This window comes from Saccostrea cucullata, unplaced genomic scaffold, assembly GCF_032062105.1.
Source record: "Saccostrea cucullata isolate Sc308-1 unplaced genomic scaffold, CSIRO_AGI_Scuc_v1 ctg4303, whole genome shotgun sequence".
Classification (NCBI taxonomy): Eukaryota; Metazoa; Mollusca; class Bivalvia; order Ostreida; family Ostreidae; genus Saccostrea; species Saccostrea cuccullata.
The window spans coordinates 48537-66318 of record NW_026934083.1 but is presented as its reverse complement, the minus strand read 5'-3'; the positions used below and the strand labels follow the sequence as shown (position 1 = coordinate 66318).

The 17782-nt window shown below is 32.9% G+C and overlaps 2 protein-coding genes across 2 annotated transcripts; both read right to left on the bottom strand.

Annotated features, from left to right (window-relative positions):
* Window positions 1–3150: 3150 nt before the first annotated feature.
* LOC134239912 (uncharacterized) lies at window positions 3151–7141 on the bottom strand. The gene is made up of 3 exons (XM_062722045.1): window positions 6863–7141; window positions 4230–4367; window positions 3151–3983 (listed from the first exon to the last, which is right to left on the bottom strand). The coding sequence occupies exons 1-3, from the start codon at window positions 7077–7079 to the stop codon at window positions 3745–3747; spliced, it is 594 nt and encodes a 197-aa protein (XP_062578029.1). The 5' UTR covers window positions 7080–7141; the 3' UTR covers window positions 3151–3744.
* Window positions 7142–10732: 3591 nt separating this feature from the next.
* Window positions 10733–17041, bottom strand: LOC134239914 (uncharacterized). The gene is made up of 4 exons (XM_062722047.1): window positions 16959–17041; window positions 14506–14718; window positions 13665–13875; window positions 10733–12268 (listed from the first exon to the last, which is right to left on the bottom strand). The coding sequence occupies exons 2-4, from the start codon at window positions 14710–14712 to the stop codon at window positions 12006–12008; spliced, it is 681 nt and encodes a 226-aa protein (XP_062578031.1). The 5' UTR covers window positions 14713–14718; window positions 16959–17041; the 3' UTR covers window positions 10733–12005.
* Between the last annotated feature and the right edge of the window lie 741 nt (window positions 17042–17782).

Sequence of the window (17782 nt, the reverse complement as noted above, 5' to 3'; positions counted from 1 at the left end):
GTGGAACATAGGGCCTCGGCAACAGTTCTCCATCGCACCCTGTTTTGGGCAGCCCTTTCAGTTGTTCCCAGCTATGTCCACATTGCCTGATCTCCTCTTCACATGACCTTCGCCAAGTTTTCCTGGGACGCTCAACTCCTTGGGGGTTCCACTGTGTGGAGTGTAATGTCTCCTGATGGTTTTCGGAGGGTATGTGCAATTCACCGCCACTTTCTACGGGCTATTTGTTTAGTGATTGGGTCTTGATTAGTTTTTTTCCCACAGATTCTTGTTGTTTATAGTTTCTGGCCATCTGATGTTTAGTATGTGGCGCAGACATCTGTTTGCGAAGGTTTGTAGTTTGTTGAAGGTGGTGTTGGTGACTCTTCATGTTTCAGACCGGTAGAGGAGCACAAACTTAACATTGGTGTTATAGATCCGGATTTTTATGCGTGTGGACAGTGCTGTTGAACTTCACACAGACTTGAGGGTGATGAAGACGTGTCTTGCTTTATTAATTCTTGCTTTTATGTCTTCATCTGTTCCACCAGTGGCTGTGACGATGCTGCCCAAGTGTGTAAAGGAGTCTACATCTTTAAGGTTGTGCTCTCCAAGCGTTACTGGTGTTTGCTGTTTGTTGTGGAGCTGCATTACCTGTGTCTTTTCGATGTTCACCTTTAGAGCTGCATGTCTTTGCTGCTTCTTTTGCAAGCCTATTTGTCTTGAGCTGCATATTCTCATACTTCTGAGACATGAGGCATAGATCGTCTGCAAAGTCGAGGCCTTCTCCTTTCTTACTATTATCTTTAGTTGTCTTCTGCATGACCCAGTCCACTACAACTAGAAAAATCATTGGTGACAGTAAACAGCCTTGTCTTACCTCTGTCTGCACTTCAGACGCTTCCGTAAGCTTTCTATTGTGGATAACTTGGCATGTTGCTTCGTCATACAATTGTTGTATGAGGTTGATAAAGGTAGGAGGCGTTCCATAATGCTGTAGCAGTTACCAGATGACTTTTCTATCAACACTATCAAAGGCCTTTTCAAAGTCTATGAAGTTCAGATACAGTGTTGACTGCCACTCCAGTGACTGTTCGATTATTATACGTAGAGTGGTGGCGATCTGTACAGGACTTGTCCTTTCTAAAGCATTTCTGGGAGGCATTAGCAGAATCTGCAGATGTTATACATGAACTTAAATGTGGAAAGTGGACGATTGAAAAATTGAAGTCATCACAATCGTGATGTTTGGGTGTAGGTTACCATTAATTTCTTTATCCAGTAAATATCCAAATATGAAACAGATGTGTTAAACTAAATTGTTTTTAGTCTCAAGTTTACTGGGATATATCGAAATGACATACGAATTAAAGTAACTATTGTTTATTGAAACTAGTAATACTTCGTCGGTATATCAATTATTTTAGTTAAAGGTCCCATAAAGTGCTTTCTTTTATCTGGAGTACAAGTTTTTCAAAGACATTTGCTTCATATGAACACAAAAATAGGTCTACTAATAACGAGACTCATTTGGTACCCATGTGAATAGAATATTGGAAGACCTGATATCCAAAAACTACATACTAGATATTGTCAACCAGAAACTCAGAATCTTTTTCTTATCAATTTTTAAATATTTATGTGTACAACTTTAAGTTAAAAAGACGTTATTAACAAGGTGTTTAATACCAACTGTAATCATACAGTCTACCTTTTAAGCGTCCATGAAAACTGTAGATGGTAATTCATAAATGCCATGTATGAACAAGTATGAACAACGTAGCCCCATCCAAGACATCTGGACCGTACGACAGCAGTAAGGAATTTCATATCTTTTGTGTACAGTTAGGTATTAATTATTATCAAGGAAACTGTTTGTCTGTTAGGTGCCCATGGGTACAAAAGATTTTCGAGTATGTAAGGTTAGTATTCAAAGGTTTCTTAGTATGTAAGGTACATGTGTTTTTAATATATGACCAAATGAGCCCATTCCTAGGCCTGAAACAATGAACACACCTGTCAGTCATCATTGAGCTATAAATACCACAACTTTGTAGAAGAGAATGTTTAGTGTTCATTATAAATATGAAAATGGTTTGCTTATCAGATGAGCACAAGGAGAGAAGTACCACAAGATACAATCGTTTTTTTCAATGTATAACTAACTTTACCCCTGCAACGGAATCCTAGGGTCATGGATGTCACAGTTCTAGTAATGGGTTTAGTGTTTATTATCATGTCAACGATTTTCCTTTGTCTAGTAGATATACCGGTATGTTTTGAAAATTTTAAAGGTTTCTGTCCTTCTCTGAGGCACCAAGGAGACAATATCGATAAAATTAATATTTTTTTTCCATTTGCCCTCAGATTAATCAGCAAAATTAATTGAATGTGTTGTAATTTTTACAAAAGCTCAGAAGTAAACAAAAGACCCACAAAACCAGACAATGGACAAAAACATAATACACTAATATATGAGTGTCTCATGTCACCTACTTTTTTGAAAGTTAACTAAACAAAGTTTCTTTCAAGCAGTGTGTTAATGTTTGTAAAACATTTTAACAACTAACACAAATAACATACTGTAAACGTATTAATTTACATTTAGCGGTGTATTCTATTTAGCGATTTTGGCGGAAAGCAGAGTCCGCTAATTCAACTACATCGCTAAATGTCTTGAATATTAACTTTTATGACTAGCAAATTTAGATAGCGCTAAATCAAATCCACGCTAACTTGCTGAAAATTGAATTTCCGCCAAATATCGTACACGCCAAATATAATACATTTACAGTATTTCTGGACTTAATTTTTGAATCAGTAGAATTTAGATAAAACAAATAAAATCCAAAGAAAATTAAGAAATATATTCTCTCTACAGCTGTATATTCATTTATGTATTTCAATTCTACAGTATTTTTTTTCTAATTTTTTTTTACAAATGTTAAAATCAAAATATTTTGTAGTCAAAACAATGTATGTTTAATAGTATATAAAAGAATACACATATGATACAATATAAAACATGGCATACATTCAAATAATGAAAAGTATTACAGTCAAGCTTTTCTTGGCAACAGAATATGCATGATTTAATTAATCATAAGTTTGCATTTAATTAGGTACAAAAGCAGTAAAAAATTGTCATGTTTTCTGATTTCAGTGTATGTCTTTTTAAGCACAATGACAACAGCTTGAGCAAACTTTACATATCTGAAACCCGGATGTCTTGGAAAGCTAAAACTGACAATGCACCAACACACTGTTTGTATAGGAACTAATAAGTTTCGCTACGTCTGTGTTTACACTTTACAAGGAAATTATTTCTGTTATGATCCATCCTGGTTGATAAAGCTAAAACAAATTTCCTTAATATATCTTATTTTTTTTTACAAAAAAAAATGGCATACACTGTATATGTCATGATTAAAATTAAAAATAAAATCTTCCCCTTAAGTAGGTGGATCTAAACTCTTCTTCTTATGCAATTATACGTACATGTATTTCCACATTACTACACTTCTTCGTTATATTATGCACTTGTATTAAGTAAACTGCAGTGGACACTGAAATCTATGAGTTTATGAGTAATGTTTGAGCTTCTTTGTAGAAATGCTTCTTTTATAGCAGGAAGTTGGTTTGTTATGTCCAGTTCAACACTTCACCACAACAAAGAATTCAACTCCTTTCCCCTTTGCCTTAAATTCTTGTGGTGGTACATTAGTATGAAGTTATGAAGGGATACATTATTGGTGTATTTGAGCTCTATCTTCTTCTCATTTGAACTTCAGAGAAATCTATATCATCCTCATCCTCAAAGTCCCACTGATTGGCCTTTTTAATAGTTGCTACTGCTGTTACTATGGACGCCGCTATGGTGACAATTCCCGCCAAAATGCAAATTCCCCAAGGGAATCCTAGTGTCTGCAGGTCGGGTTTTAGATTGGTAGTCAATTCTTTGTGCAACGCTACAAATACTATTGCACCTCCAAGTATAAATAAACCTGAAAGAGAATTTTAGAAATACATGTTACTAAACAACAAGTTCATAAATTATTAGCAAAACATTTCATGAAAATATGCATAAATTTACCAATGAATAAACATTTGAAACTTCTCTCCTATCAAAGATTTGATCAATTTTCCAAGCAAATGTTTATATGAACATTAAAACATAATTATTAATTGTACCTTATTTCTTTTTCGTACATTTAGTATAAGATATTACAAATTTAAAATACTGTACTTACTTGAGGCGCCCAGAAGGTAAATAGAGGCAGATCTGTTACAGTCGTATCTTATACACATGTATAGGAGATGGAAAATTAAGGACAGGAAGTTCAGCAGAATTCCGAAGGCACCAAAGGCACGGGATATAAACAGCCATTCTGAAAATTGTCAAAACACAGATTTTAAGGAGACAGTAATCATTGTAATTTAAATTTATTGATAAGATAAGTTTGGACCCTTTCTTTGATAAGACTGTCAAAGATACCTCTCATCAATGATAGATACGATTTCTTGAAATAGAACACTAATTTTATTTTCTTTACTTTCTCATATATATAATTTTGTTGTTGACCATTTTAGTAACATTTTAGAGTGCATCTTGAAATATGGAGATTATGAACAGTGATCAAGCCTTAAACTCCGTTGTAGAAAAACCCATAGAGAGCTAGCTGAGCAAAAAGGAACCTTTCAAACACCATAGAGGAGTGAGAGTCCCCTATTTACGGGTAATACCTGCATTAGAAAATTCAGTGTAGATAATGGCTTAATATTATATAGCAAGTAAAAAGTCAGTTAGCATTCGACTTTATGATAGATAGTTTTTGCTGACAAGGTCATTGTATTCAACAAATATTTGTAGAACTCGAAATGATGATTTTTATCAAACAGTTGAAATCCTTTTTTTCATCAAATTGTTCATCAATAGCTTGCCTCATTTTAGGAATTGTTGGTAATTAGAGTATAACACTCTTCTGTATTGAATCAACTGTGTGGCATAAAAACTCCGTAAGCAGGTGATCATATATTTCTACATAAATGAGGAAAGCTGTGGAAAGACAAATCATAAAGTATTGTTTGAGGTTACGATTAATGTCTTTTTAATGGTAAAAATCTTAATATAAGTTATACATTGTATGTGTCAGACTCTTTAAGTGATATATCACATCAACATATGAATGCAAGTAAGACTATTATTAATTGATAAATCATAAATCGTCATCGATTTATCTAAATGTAGCTTTGAATACAACAGCAAGTGTTTTCTTCTCGTGAATTAGTTTTTGAAAAAAAAAAAATTCAAGGTTGGCGGCCACGCCATATTAATTAAGCTTTTCCAGGGGAACTTGACTTTTTTTTTTAATATAACTTAATGATTGAAATTCAGTCTGTCTTGTATAGTGTTCGTCTGGTAAAGATCAATTCAGAATTCCCTTCTCACATAGAAAATCTCATTAGTGTTACAAACATTTCTATGTCAACCATGCATGTAAGAACTGAAAGTTTACACAGTCTTGAAGCAACAAAGTGTCATTATAATAATCATATAAATAAATAACGAGGGAAGCTTGGCTGTATCTAATGTTTTAGTCTGATAAGAAATGCTTAGTAAATAGACTATGCGAATATATTCACAAGAAAGATGGTTCGTATAAGCGTTTTTTTTTCAAATACTTGTATTTTCTCTGGATAAAAAATATTATAAGGTCAAGGACGGTAAAATCAAGATAGCTGCTGGGAGAAGCTTTAGATTAGGCAGATAACCTTAATTTCTGGTTGTTTTAGGACCCGTTTAAAGGGGATCTTTTCTATAACATTAACTACTTAGAGGAACATGATCCCGCTCATGTTAACATCACAAACATTCCTGAAATACTTTGCTCCAAAGAAGAGCAAGATGAAAAACTGTTCTAAAATCTAGCTTATCCCCTTTGATCTAAGACATCGTTTTATACATGTATGTCTAATTACGTATTAGTACATTATGGCTAAATATATAATTGAGATGGAAGTAAGATTGTGATCCACTTATTTTTTCCGTCTTATTATAAAGTTTGACATAAGATTTTGTACATGTATTTATTTGAATGCCGCTCAATAAGGAAGACACCAGCATATCTGATGATAAAGTGGCTTTAATTTATTCCATGAACATAGTGAAATATAAGAGTGCAGGCTCTACATGTATACATTAATTCTGAGGACAGAAATTTTACACCGCTTCAGTTTTTGTGGTATTTGTACTTAGTCTGAATTACTGCATTACAAAATAAGTTACAATTTCCGCCCTTACTCATAACACTCACTTATAATGGGTTATGTAGATAAGCAGGAAATTTATTTGCAAATAGTGTGCCCCGAATAAGTCGTTGAACTTCAACGCATTTTTTCATGAAAAATACGATTTAAAAAATCAATTTTAATTTAATTTCCCGCTTTTATTTTAGGGTTTTAGATATAAAACGACAACAATTGAACAAAAACAAATTCACAAATGCTATCATTTACTGCCTGTTTGTTTTGGTGAAGATACGAATTTTTACCCGAGGACATCTGCAAACGGAAGACTTTTCCCCCATCGCATTATCAACAAAGAAAATTGAGTGTAAAGATGAACATTGGGCGACAAAACATGTACTCAGTATAAAATGTCAGAGATCAAACAAAAGAATGACTGGTACATCATTATGTTAATCTCTTAATACAGTGGAAGTGATTTAAAGTATCGCTTACTTGAAAGGAAGCAATTAACATTACTGTCTTGCTAGACGAGTGTACGGTTATTTCACGAATATTTTATTTTCTGAAGAGGAAAAATATGTCCCCAGTATCAATGTAGAATGACGTATGAAATAAAAATAAACGGAAGACTCACCCCTTCCTCCTTCGATCTCAATCACTGTTTTGGTTCTCTCCACATCAGCTTCATTCTCAACCGAGCCTAGCATAGACACAACAATGGTATGTCTAGCCGAGGGGTCATTGTAGGACCACCAAGTGGGTATGAAATACCCCGCCACCTGTAGCAGAAAGGCAAAAATAACAATAACAAGCGCGATGTAATCCCATGGTTTTAGTCGCTTTCTTTCCATGGTTGTTCAGCCCACCAGTCATCAGGAAACGACATCGTACGCGGATGTGAAGCAACGCCGGAAGTCGCGCGGGTTTGGAATGTTTGGTGTCAGAGCCATGTTACACACGGTTGTGCTAAGATGTCGGACATGGCGATGATGTGGAGGCAGAGAATCAAAATATCAATACGTTCCCGCAAGGCATCGTGTGATACTGTTTTGTAGAAATCTATTTAATATGCAAATAGCGCGATCGAAGTACCCTCATCCAATATGACTGACACATCAATTCTACGCATTTATGAAGGCAGCTTTAAATTAGGAGACACATATTTGAAGTTCATCACGTTAATATTTTTTTTTCAAATTTTCTGTATACTAATATCATTTCACACTGAAATGAATGTAATAAAAGCTTGTTTAGAAACTTTTTATTTTATCTAGAAATTATTGACATTTTAGATGATGTCTTTGAGCTATTCATCTTATTTTGACCTCCAGGGCACTTTTTTATATGCCATAATTTGCATTCATTTTGGTGACCACACTGCTGATTGCTTTAGAGTTTTTGATGTCATCCAATGTTTGTTTATATAAATTTGTGTCAGTCCTGTTTTAATGTATTTTTAAAGATCGCTTTAAATGAATATTGTATATAACTTTTCATTTTTCTATGACGCAAGCCGCAAACGATGAAAAAATTATTGAAATATCAAAATCTTTTCCCAAACTTCTTCAGTTCAATTTGTTTACACCATGTACAAGATTGTTCTACCGGTATATGTTGAATTCTGTCATTTTAAAAGACCTGTTATTTTACTCTCCAAATCCATTGAAATCGAAGATAATGAAGATGTTTCGCAAGATTTTAATTTTAAACTGCATCTTCAATTGTGCAACTGTACGTATAGATATTTCACACTGAGAACGTTGCAATGAATAAATATCTTTCTTTATAGAATAATACAAGGGTGCGGATGACAATAAATATGAGTTTTGGGGTGTTTTCATAACGAATTTTTCACATTCCTGGTCAGTTGGTGCGTCATGCAAAATACTAGTAAACTTGCGCCTCCCTACACAGTGACGCATGATGTATATTTCCTATTTGATTAGAATCGGTTTTAAACAGATGAAGATACTATAAGTTTAAGAAACTTAATATAGGAATTTTGAGAAAAATTTAAGTCACATAATTTACCAAAGCAATCGATCACATCAAAACGTCCGACTTTTCAACACTAAATACAACCATTTCCATGGATAAATTGTACTCCGAGCTTTTTAACATTGTAGATTGGTTGTTTCAATAAAAATATTAATGACACTCATAACGTCATTGGATATCTACAAAGTTATTTAATAAAAACTTTTGGATTTAAACAAAAGTACACAGACTCTGAGGTTTTTATTCAAAAGGTGATATTTTACAATATCTATCATAATGTAGCTTTTAGGATCAAGTCTTGCAACAAAGTGCATGCTTGGATCCATTGCGGGTGGGTACTAACTGTGTCCCGTATCATGAAATATAGTTACATAATGGAGATAAAGTACAGTATTCAAGCTCAAAAGTGCAGTAAACAATACAAAATTGGAGCAGAGCAAACACGGACCTTTCAAACATCAGAGGTGGGATCAGGTACCATGCATGGAAGAGTGAGCATCCTCTGGCGACCGGTCACATCTTCCGAGTTCTCCTTGTCATGATCGGCAAATAAAAGAAAAAATCCGTTTTCGATTCATTGTGTAAATAATGATCTAACAATGGGTATGAAAAACGTCAGTCAGCATTTGACTCAATGATAAATTGCATTTTTGCTGACAAGGCCATTGAATCGACCATAGAACTTACGAAATAATGACTCTAAACGAGACTGGTGATATTCTTGTTTCATCAACTTGTTTGACAATAATTCTCCTCGTTTTAGAAATTGTTTATACCAAGAGCATGCTCTTGCGTATCGAATCAACTGAGAGATATAAACTCTGTATGCAGGTGATGAAGGTATGTTGCTGCATAAGTAAGGGAAGCTGACGATTGAAATGTTAAAGTCATCACGTTTATCATAAAGCTCGGATGTTAGATTTGCCATTAACGTCCTTTTCAAGTAAAATATCAAAATATAAAATAGATGTGTCCGGTTCTGTTGTCTTTTATTTCAAACTCACCAGGATATATCGTACTATGGACATATGAATACAATTCACACAAGGATACAATTAATCATTATTGATTGACAATACGTCATCAATATATCTAAATGTCGAGTTAAAGGCCACAGCAAATGCTTTTCACGAATAAGAATAGTTTTAAATGCAACATTTCTTGTATGCTAAAGTCGATATAATGATTATCGGTCGACGGTTTGCTTTCTCCTCCATGAAAACCTGATCCCACCTCTGAAGTGTTTAAAGGCCAATGCATGCTCTGCTCCGAATTTATATTGTTCCACAGGACTTTTGAGATTAATAACTGCCGTTATCTTTATATTTCATGGAAGTATTAGAAGTGAAAAACCATTAGGTGTTTGCAGTTAAAGTGCACCAATTTATTAAACAATAAAAAAACAGAAACATGGCAGAAAACTGAAAATAACATAGCAGAAAATGCATATTTAAAATGAACACTTCAATTATAGTATACAACCAAGAGATCTAGCAATAACTAATAGCTACCTGCATCTGTTTAAGACAAAAAAATAATAAAAACATTGAAGCTCACAATACAGTTGCATATTATTGGCTAATGGAAAGTAAAGTTTATCAGTTAAAAATTAAAATACATGGTTTATTATTCAACTTAAAATTGCCACAGGCATTTGCTCATTTAAATAATACACTTGCAAATTAATGCAGCGTACAGACCGTAAACCATGAGTCTCAGCTAATGGAAAAATATTGAAAAAAGACCCCGTTATCTATTTTTTATTTTAAAACATATACAAATGATTAAGGGCAAGTTCCAAATGTGTAAGATAGAACTGTACAACATAAATAAATCTGACTGTATTTGTCAAAAAGAAGATATACAAAAGCACAAAAAGTACAACATTCAAAATGTAATTTATAGAACTGGAGACATAAAACATCTCCCTTTTCCAAGACCAATTCTTTTCAAACAGTGTTAACAACACATCAAGTCAAAGAGAAAGAGAAATTATAGATGCTTGCAAAGCGAAAGCTTGATGAAAAAAGAGAGAGAAAACTCTCCCAAGAGTGGTAAAAAAAATACGAACTCTGATACAACCATTATACCTAAGGGTGACCTAAGCAATAATCAGAAAAATTGAAACTGTGCTGACCAAAGCAGATCAACTTTAAACAACTGCACCACACATAATTACCAAAGTCAGAGATAACTGTACTTCATTTTAATAGTTCTAGCATCATATGGCAAAGGATCAAAATAAAAAGAAAACGGTGTTGGCTGAATTGTGACTAAAACATCTACAGTTGGTTTAAGCAGTTCTACTGCAAGTTACTGTTTATATTTAGTGTTATGAGTTAAAAAGCACATATAAATTTGAACAATCATACTGTCCCAGATATATACATTAATCATGAACACAATATGGTACTACGTAATATGTATACAATCTTAGACTAGAATTGAAACTAAAAAAAAAACAATCTTTATGTAGTTCATTTTTGTCATTTATAAAATGCTGAAAAATTTGCCTTATTTACATGTGATTCTTCAAAATTTAAAGTATTAAAAAAAAACCCCACAAATTTACTTATAATCATGTAAATGACAGGTCTTTCCATGAATAACTTAAGTAGAAATTTTTGCTTTTATACACAAATAAGGATCGAAACGTTGATGTCTTTAATGAGTAAAAAGCTATTTATATGTACATATGAGATTGTTTCTTTTGCTTTAACAGAACCGGGCAAATATTCAATATCCTTGAAATATCTTGTAAAATTGTACGCCTTGCATATAGTCAAAACAAATAAACATACATGTTTCAAAATCATATTGTTTGTCTTATGTACACTGTACACGTTTTTCTAAATAAGACAAGCAAAAATTCATATGTCCCAGATAATTAACTGTATCTTAGTATACGTGTAATTAATTAATTAACAGAAAATGTACATGATACTGAACTAATGCAGCTGCAGGACTGATCCTAGATTTGAACCTTTTCATTTTCAAAGAAATCGTACATCAGAGTAAGTCAACACCGTCAATATATAAGTTTAAAAATAACCGCAAAAAACAGAATTACGTTTAAAAAAATAATCTAAGAGGGAAAAATTAAGGGTACATGTACTGATAATCTTAATTAAGTTCCTTCCTGCATTTATTGCCAATGAAAAAATAACGATGATCTTAAAATACTTGTGTCATCTTGTGACCTATCCAATACATTGTATTTTAATTGTCTGCCCTATAAAATTCCAGTTACGTTGGAGGTACCAATTGGCTAAGCATACTTAGGTGTACGTATAGTTTCCTGTTTACACAAGTTGATTTTCTTGTTTAACTTAAATTTTTTCCACTCTAACAACAGAAAAGCTGAATTATCCAATGATCTTAACCTGATGGTATACTCGTATTTAAATAAAATCAACGATTTTTCTGTTTTAAAGAAAATGCCGTGAAAAATTACATGAAAAAAATCACCATTTTTAAAAAATAAACTCTCTATTATGCTTTTTATGTACACCAAAACTAAATACCCTACCTTACAAATAAAGGTAAAAATGTCTATTTATGCAAGACTGAGATCAGACGTATGGCAAAATACTAATACTATCGGACTTTGAATATATATCAGAGGCGAGATTCTTTTTATACTGCAAACGCACGCCAATGGAACTCATAAAATTGTACATATAAACTTTTAATTAATTCCTACTTGGTTAAAAAAATCTTTCGCAGTCTACAGAAATTATATACTAAACATTTTAATAATTTCCTATGAAGCAGACATCTCAAATATCCTCTGGAATCGTGTGAAGGGGTATCCGAATGGATCTCGATCCTCCGGAATCCTCCGATTCAAAGACTTCGTCCACATACTCATTCATTAGACGTCTCTGTGGGCGATAGATTCTGTGGTTTCGGTAAAACCGGGAACGTCGTGAGGAGCGTCTGTGGGGACTCTGTGGTGGGGATCCAGGGATCTCTGTAGGCGGGGAGTGGCTGACTAAATCAGGAAGTCGGCAAATGACCACATACTCCCCTTCTCCCTCCACTAAAAGAAAAACGTGTCACGTTTTAATAACACATTATACTAGTACGAAACATCTTAAAAGTTTTCCAGGCTTTTTTACGATTTTGATATTTTACATACCAGGAAAACGTCAGAATTGGCGCGATTACGAAATTTAGAAAATTCATCGTCTCTAACCGAAGTGGATTTTTGATACTTGCGAACCGAACTAAATGCCGAAATCAGAATTTATCAATAGCACAATGTTTCTAGTACTCACTAATATCGATGAAAAGAAAACATCACTCCATTTTTCGTTCCAGGACTTGCAATTAAGACAAATCTCGACAGTCTGATAAAATGTTTTCATGGATTGCATATTTTATAAATGAACTAAAAACGACATTGGTAAGTTCTATTGATAACTTGTGAGTTTGACATTTGATTTAGTATAAAGTCAACCCGAAAATGCCGCCTCCGGTTGGAGGCGGCGAATTCCCAGTTTTCGTACTGACGCCAATTCTGACGTTTTCTTGGCACGTAAAATATCAAAATCGTAAATAAAGCAATAAAGCAAAGCAAGGAAAACGTCAGATATTTCGGACTACATGATTACGTGTATTACGTGTATTTTCAAAAATATTTTGAAAACTTACACATGTACTTAAATAAAAATTTGGAAGATTTATTGCTTCAAGGCGTGGAACTAGCTTACTGCTAGTCTTTACTGGTAAGTAAATTTAAATTCTTTTCTCTTTCCCTACAGATAGTGTTTTGCAAAGAAAGATAACTCTAAAATGTTCTCTAGTGTTCAGAAAAATTGATTAAACAAAAAATTGAGGATGGTGTCACAAGAAGAGAGATTTTATAGATTGTGCTTTCAAGTTGCCAATTGAAATGCTCTAGATAAAATTTTATAATACCTGATGAAATACAACATTGTTAACATAAACATGATAAAGATACAATCATATACATGTACATGTTATTGGCAGTGAAAGTGAAAATAAGAATTTCTGTGGAATTAAGGCTAGCTGCAGCACATATTAATAAACACACATCTAAACTGCAAGATGATGACCATGTCTCTGGTGTCCTGCATAGTGCATAATAGCAATAAACAATGAAAGATCTTTGTTCCAGATATGTAAAAGGCACCTTATATGTAACTTCAAGCACATTTATTCATATATGTCTCCAAACTTTAATAAATACATGTAAAGAATTGTGATGTAAAATTCAGATGGCTGTGTAACAAATTCAAGTAAAAACTAGAGACACAAAAACACACAGATAATTGCAACCCCCCCTCCCCCCCCCCCAAAAAAAAAATTAAAGTCACATCTTGATCATTTCGGCATTCTTTGTTGGCACAAAATTAGTAAGCACTGGCTACACAAGATAATAAAATAAGCAAGAGAAACTGCTAAATATTTACCATAATTTCTATTCATTGTGGCTTTTCGCTTCTTGATGCAGTGCCATGACACCAACAGACTCACAATAACAGTCACGACTAGAAAACACAGTACACCAATAAGGATATACGCCAGCAGCCTCCAGGTATCATTTTCTCCCTCCAAGTACAAAAGATCTCTTTGAAATGGAAGTCTTGATGTTACCTTGGGAGAATCATCCACTATAAAAGTCTGAAAAAGATTTTTGATAATTAACATTAATTTGGATTTCTGATATGTATAACCTGACAAATTTTAAATAAACTTCTCCCTATATACAGAGATATATTATATCTGATGAATGATGTCAATGACAAAAAAGGAAAAAAAGATAAATTTTGTCTCATCATATAAAACACTTTTACCGTCGGCTATTTTTTTTTAATTAAAATCTTTCTATATATTTTGAACATATTATACACTACAAGTACTATATACCTTTATAAATATCACAACATTTAGAGATAACATTAGTGATTACTTAACATGCTTAAAGCAATATGTTGCATTTTTGAAAATTTTATTTGGTTGTTAAAATGTGTTATTATGATAAATTTGTATTAAAAACATTTATGATCAATTAGACTAAAATAAAGCAGAAGTAAGACTTTTAATACATATGTATTTTATAAAAGAAATCATTATTGTACACTAATGTAATTTTGAACTTCAATTGGAGCTTATATACCAAATGTGAACAATTAGTTTATTAATGTTATTTTTTCTGTCATTGAAATAGTTATTTACAATTTTGCAACAAAAAATTCTGACATCAAAGTTGCACTCATATTGCTTTAATCATGATTTAGGGTTCATACTTACAAAGTTTAAATGCTTTAGGTCCATACAGACCACATCTGATGTATTTGTGCATGGCGTCCCTGTAATTTGTGGTAGCTGGCACTTAGAACATGGCTGACATTTCTTCAAGGAATTGTCCCAGTATTTTAAATACGTACAGTTCCTCACACTTGCACAAATCCCCACAAATAAAACCAAGATATTCACTTTCAAACATTCTTGTAGCATGGTCACCTGATAATGAAAAAAAAAAACATGCAGTTTACAGGTACATAATATTAACTAAATTTGCAAATATTTTTTTATAAAGAGATAGCTCAATGCACAATTATTTGAACTTGGAATTATTTTGATACTTGGAATTTATTGTTTTCAATAAGAAGTCCTAATTAGACTAATTCAGACAATTAATATGGATTTCTATTGTTTGTTGTCTTTAGAATGACTAACTTAAACAGCTAAAATGAATTTTCTCATAAATATTGGTTAGTCACTACTATCTTTGACAACTAATATGAGTTTTATACCTACATGTACTGAGGGAGGTGATTGAAGCTGAACCAGGTATGAAATTTTCTAACCCTACTTTATCATCCTGTACACTGTCACTACAAAACTATGTAACAAATTTACCCTATCTATGAAATATCTATGTACGATATGTACTCACCTATAAGTCGGTCTGCCTATAAGTCAGTTGTATTTTTTAAACTCATATTAGAGGGATAATCCCCTTAAAATACAAACCTTTAATAACTTGCCTATAATTTGGACAAAGAGTTTTGGACCAAAGATTAACTCCCAAAAAACTGACTTATAGGCAAGTATATACCAGTGTTTTCCCTTTATTTCAAAGTAAAGGGTTAGAGATAAGTTGTAATAGTCTAGGGGCTGAGGTTTATGAACAAAATCTCAGTGGACCTAACAGCAAATTTTTATTTCAAAACGACATTTTTGTCAATTGAAGCGGTCAATTTGGCCGGTAGCCGGTTCTTCTTAGGGAAAATACTGATATACATGTACAGTATTGTCCATGGTTTGTAAAATTGTTTATCTCTTCTATATTGTTTCATCACTCTTACACAGTGCCTACATGTAATATATTAGGGCGAGCAGAAATATTTATACTATTCACTTTTAATCCACTGGTAATTTAGATTGGGCTCATCAAACTGCACGTGACACTTTGTGTGTCTAGACTCTGATGTCAAATGACATCATATTTAATTTGCATTACCAAACCCAAAGACTTAAATGAAGAACATTTATTTTTTATCTGCAATATATCCATTAAATCAAAGTGAGTTTATTTTTTGTTAAACCTTTTTTTGTTATTCTTGCAAAAGTGAAGCATAAACAAGAAGTGCATTCTGGGTCAAAAAGTAACGGTGGAAAAAAAACTGTTTGGATCAGTGTATAAGTTAGAATTTTCTCTTTGCTCAAGTGCTTGTTGGACTCACTGAGTGTTGAAAGAATTTCAGTAAAGTGAGAAAAATGTTCCTCTCATTATTACCTTATCTAACCTTTAATTTAAGTTGTAAACAGTTGCTCTGCAAATCTTATTTATTTCAAGCCAGGGTTTCAACAGAGGTGGGGTAATTATAGCTACAGAGCTAAATATACTGATTATACTGGACCTGTTACATACGACGTCATGTGACGTTAGACTTAAGAGTCTAGATGTACCAAATGCAAATGTCTTGTGTGGTTTGAGGAGACAGATGATCATGGGATCTAAATTTAAAGTAAAATATGTTTCGCTCACCATAACATAAATTAAAAGTGAACAGGTATCTGCACTCGATCTCATAACCAGGTTGGACACAGCCCACTACAAGGTCATTTTACTCCTGTTTGCTGGACAACCTGTTAACAACTTAACAGGTCCAATCCAAAGACTATTTCTACCTATGTAGCTATTAATAGCTACGTAGGTAACTATTATATCAAACCCACCCAAAGTAGCTATTTTACCTACTTTTTGTATTATCTGCATTTTGTGGCCAAAAGACTGAACGGCGCAACATGATGAATACCATATTTTTTTATACAATCACACTAATGATGAATAAGACAAAATTTTGGCCAAAAAATGATAAATATACAAATTAGCAATTAACATTAGTTTCTATGCAAAATTGATAATATACGAAGTAATCATTTTTTGGGCAAATTTTTGCATAATTAGTGTGACTGTATCAAGAATTTTGAGCTTACAACGTTGCGCCATTCTTGCATTTGGCCACAAAATGCATGTAAAGCATGAAGTAGGTAAAATAGCTACTTTGGATAGGTTCAAATACGTACGTAGCTATTGATAGCTACGTAGGTAGAAACAGTCTTTGGACAGTTGGATTGGACCTGGTTAATGGTCGCAACGTCATCAGTTCAGAAATGTAAAAGCATCAGATCTGATATTTCTGGAAAATTTTATATGAAAGATCGAGGTAAAGTATCTTCTAAGGAATACTTACCGAAGCATAAACCTCCTTCAGGTTACCATTATATCACTCTGGTCAAGAAAATAGTCAATCATTCAACCTCAACTCGACCTAAAACGTAACCGGAAAATTAGAGTTTAACAAGTAGAGGAAAGTGAATCCATATAAACAAAAGAATTCCGGAATGATAGAAAAAGCGGGGAATGATGCTAGGAATTATAAGGTGAGTCCCATCCATCCGATTTTCAGAATTATTTACTAAATATTAAGTAAAATCATTTAAAAAAATTAAGTAAATTTTATTTTGACCTCCTTTTCCCGGGAAACATGCATGAATCAGGAATAAATGAAATTAATATTAATAAAAATCCGCAATGGGACTAAATTCTCTATCCTTAAATGTCCGTCAAGTACATGTACACAATACTCTGATATTATATTAAAGTATTTTATAGTGGAAAAGGATTGCCCGCGAGAAATTTTCAAAAATTTCATTAATTAAGCAGTAGTTAATTACAAAAGTTTGCATTGAAGTCTATGGGAAAAAATGTTTTTTCAAAATGAAAATTCAAATAATTTGAATATCCATAAATCCTGCGGTGGAAAGATGCATTGAAACATTAAAAATAGAATGAAAATTGAAAACAATTTTTTTACCAGCTTTTTTTTTTTAATTTTTTTTTTATCATTTAAAAAAGGGGAGATAACTCTTACCAAAATTTAAGGTCATGAATTAGGACACATCCCACTAAACATATACTTATAGTAATAAATGGGAAGTATGTCTAAATAAACTGAGTATTCAATGCCTATACATATCTGTTACGTTTTTAATTTCATTGAATTTGTTCCTATTA

Coding starts and splice junctions, on each gene's coding strand:
- LOC134239912 (XM_062722045.1), bottom strand. CDS start 7,079: ATGGAAAGAAAGCGACTAAAACCATGGGATTACATCGCGCTTGTTATT. Junction 4,368..6,862: donor TGAGATCGAAGGAGGAAGGG/GTGAGTCTTCCG, acceptor GACAATTTTCAG/AATGGCTGTTTATATCCCGT. Junction 3,984..4,229: donor TTACCTTCTGGGCGCCTCAA/GTAAGTACAGTA, acceptor ATTCTCTTTCAG/GTTTATTTATACTTGGAGGT.
- LOC134239914 (XM_062722047.1), bottom strand. CDS start 14,712: ATGCTACAAGAATGTTTGAAAGTGAATATCTTGGTTTTATTTGTGGGG. Junction 13,876..14,505: donor ACCTAAAGCATTTAAACTTT/GTAAGTATGAAC, acceptor AATCTTTTTCAG/ACTTTTATAGTGGATGATTC. Junction 12,269..13,664: donor CACAATGAATAGAAATTATG/GTAAATATTTAG, acceptor TTTTTCTTTTAG/TGGAGGGAGAAGGGGAGTAT.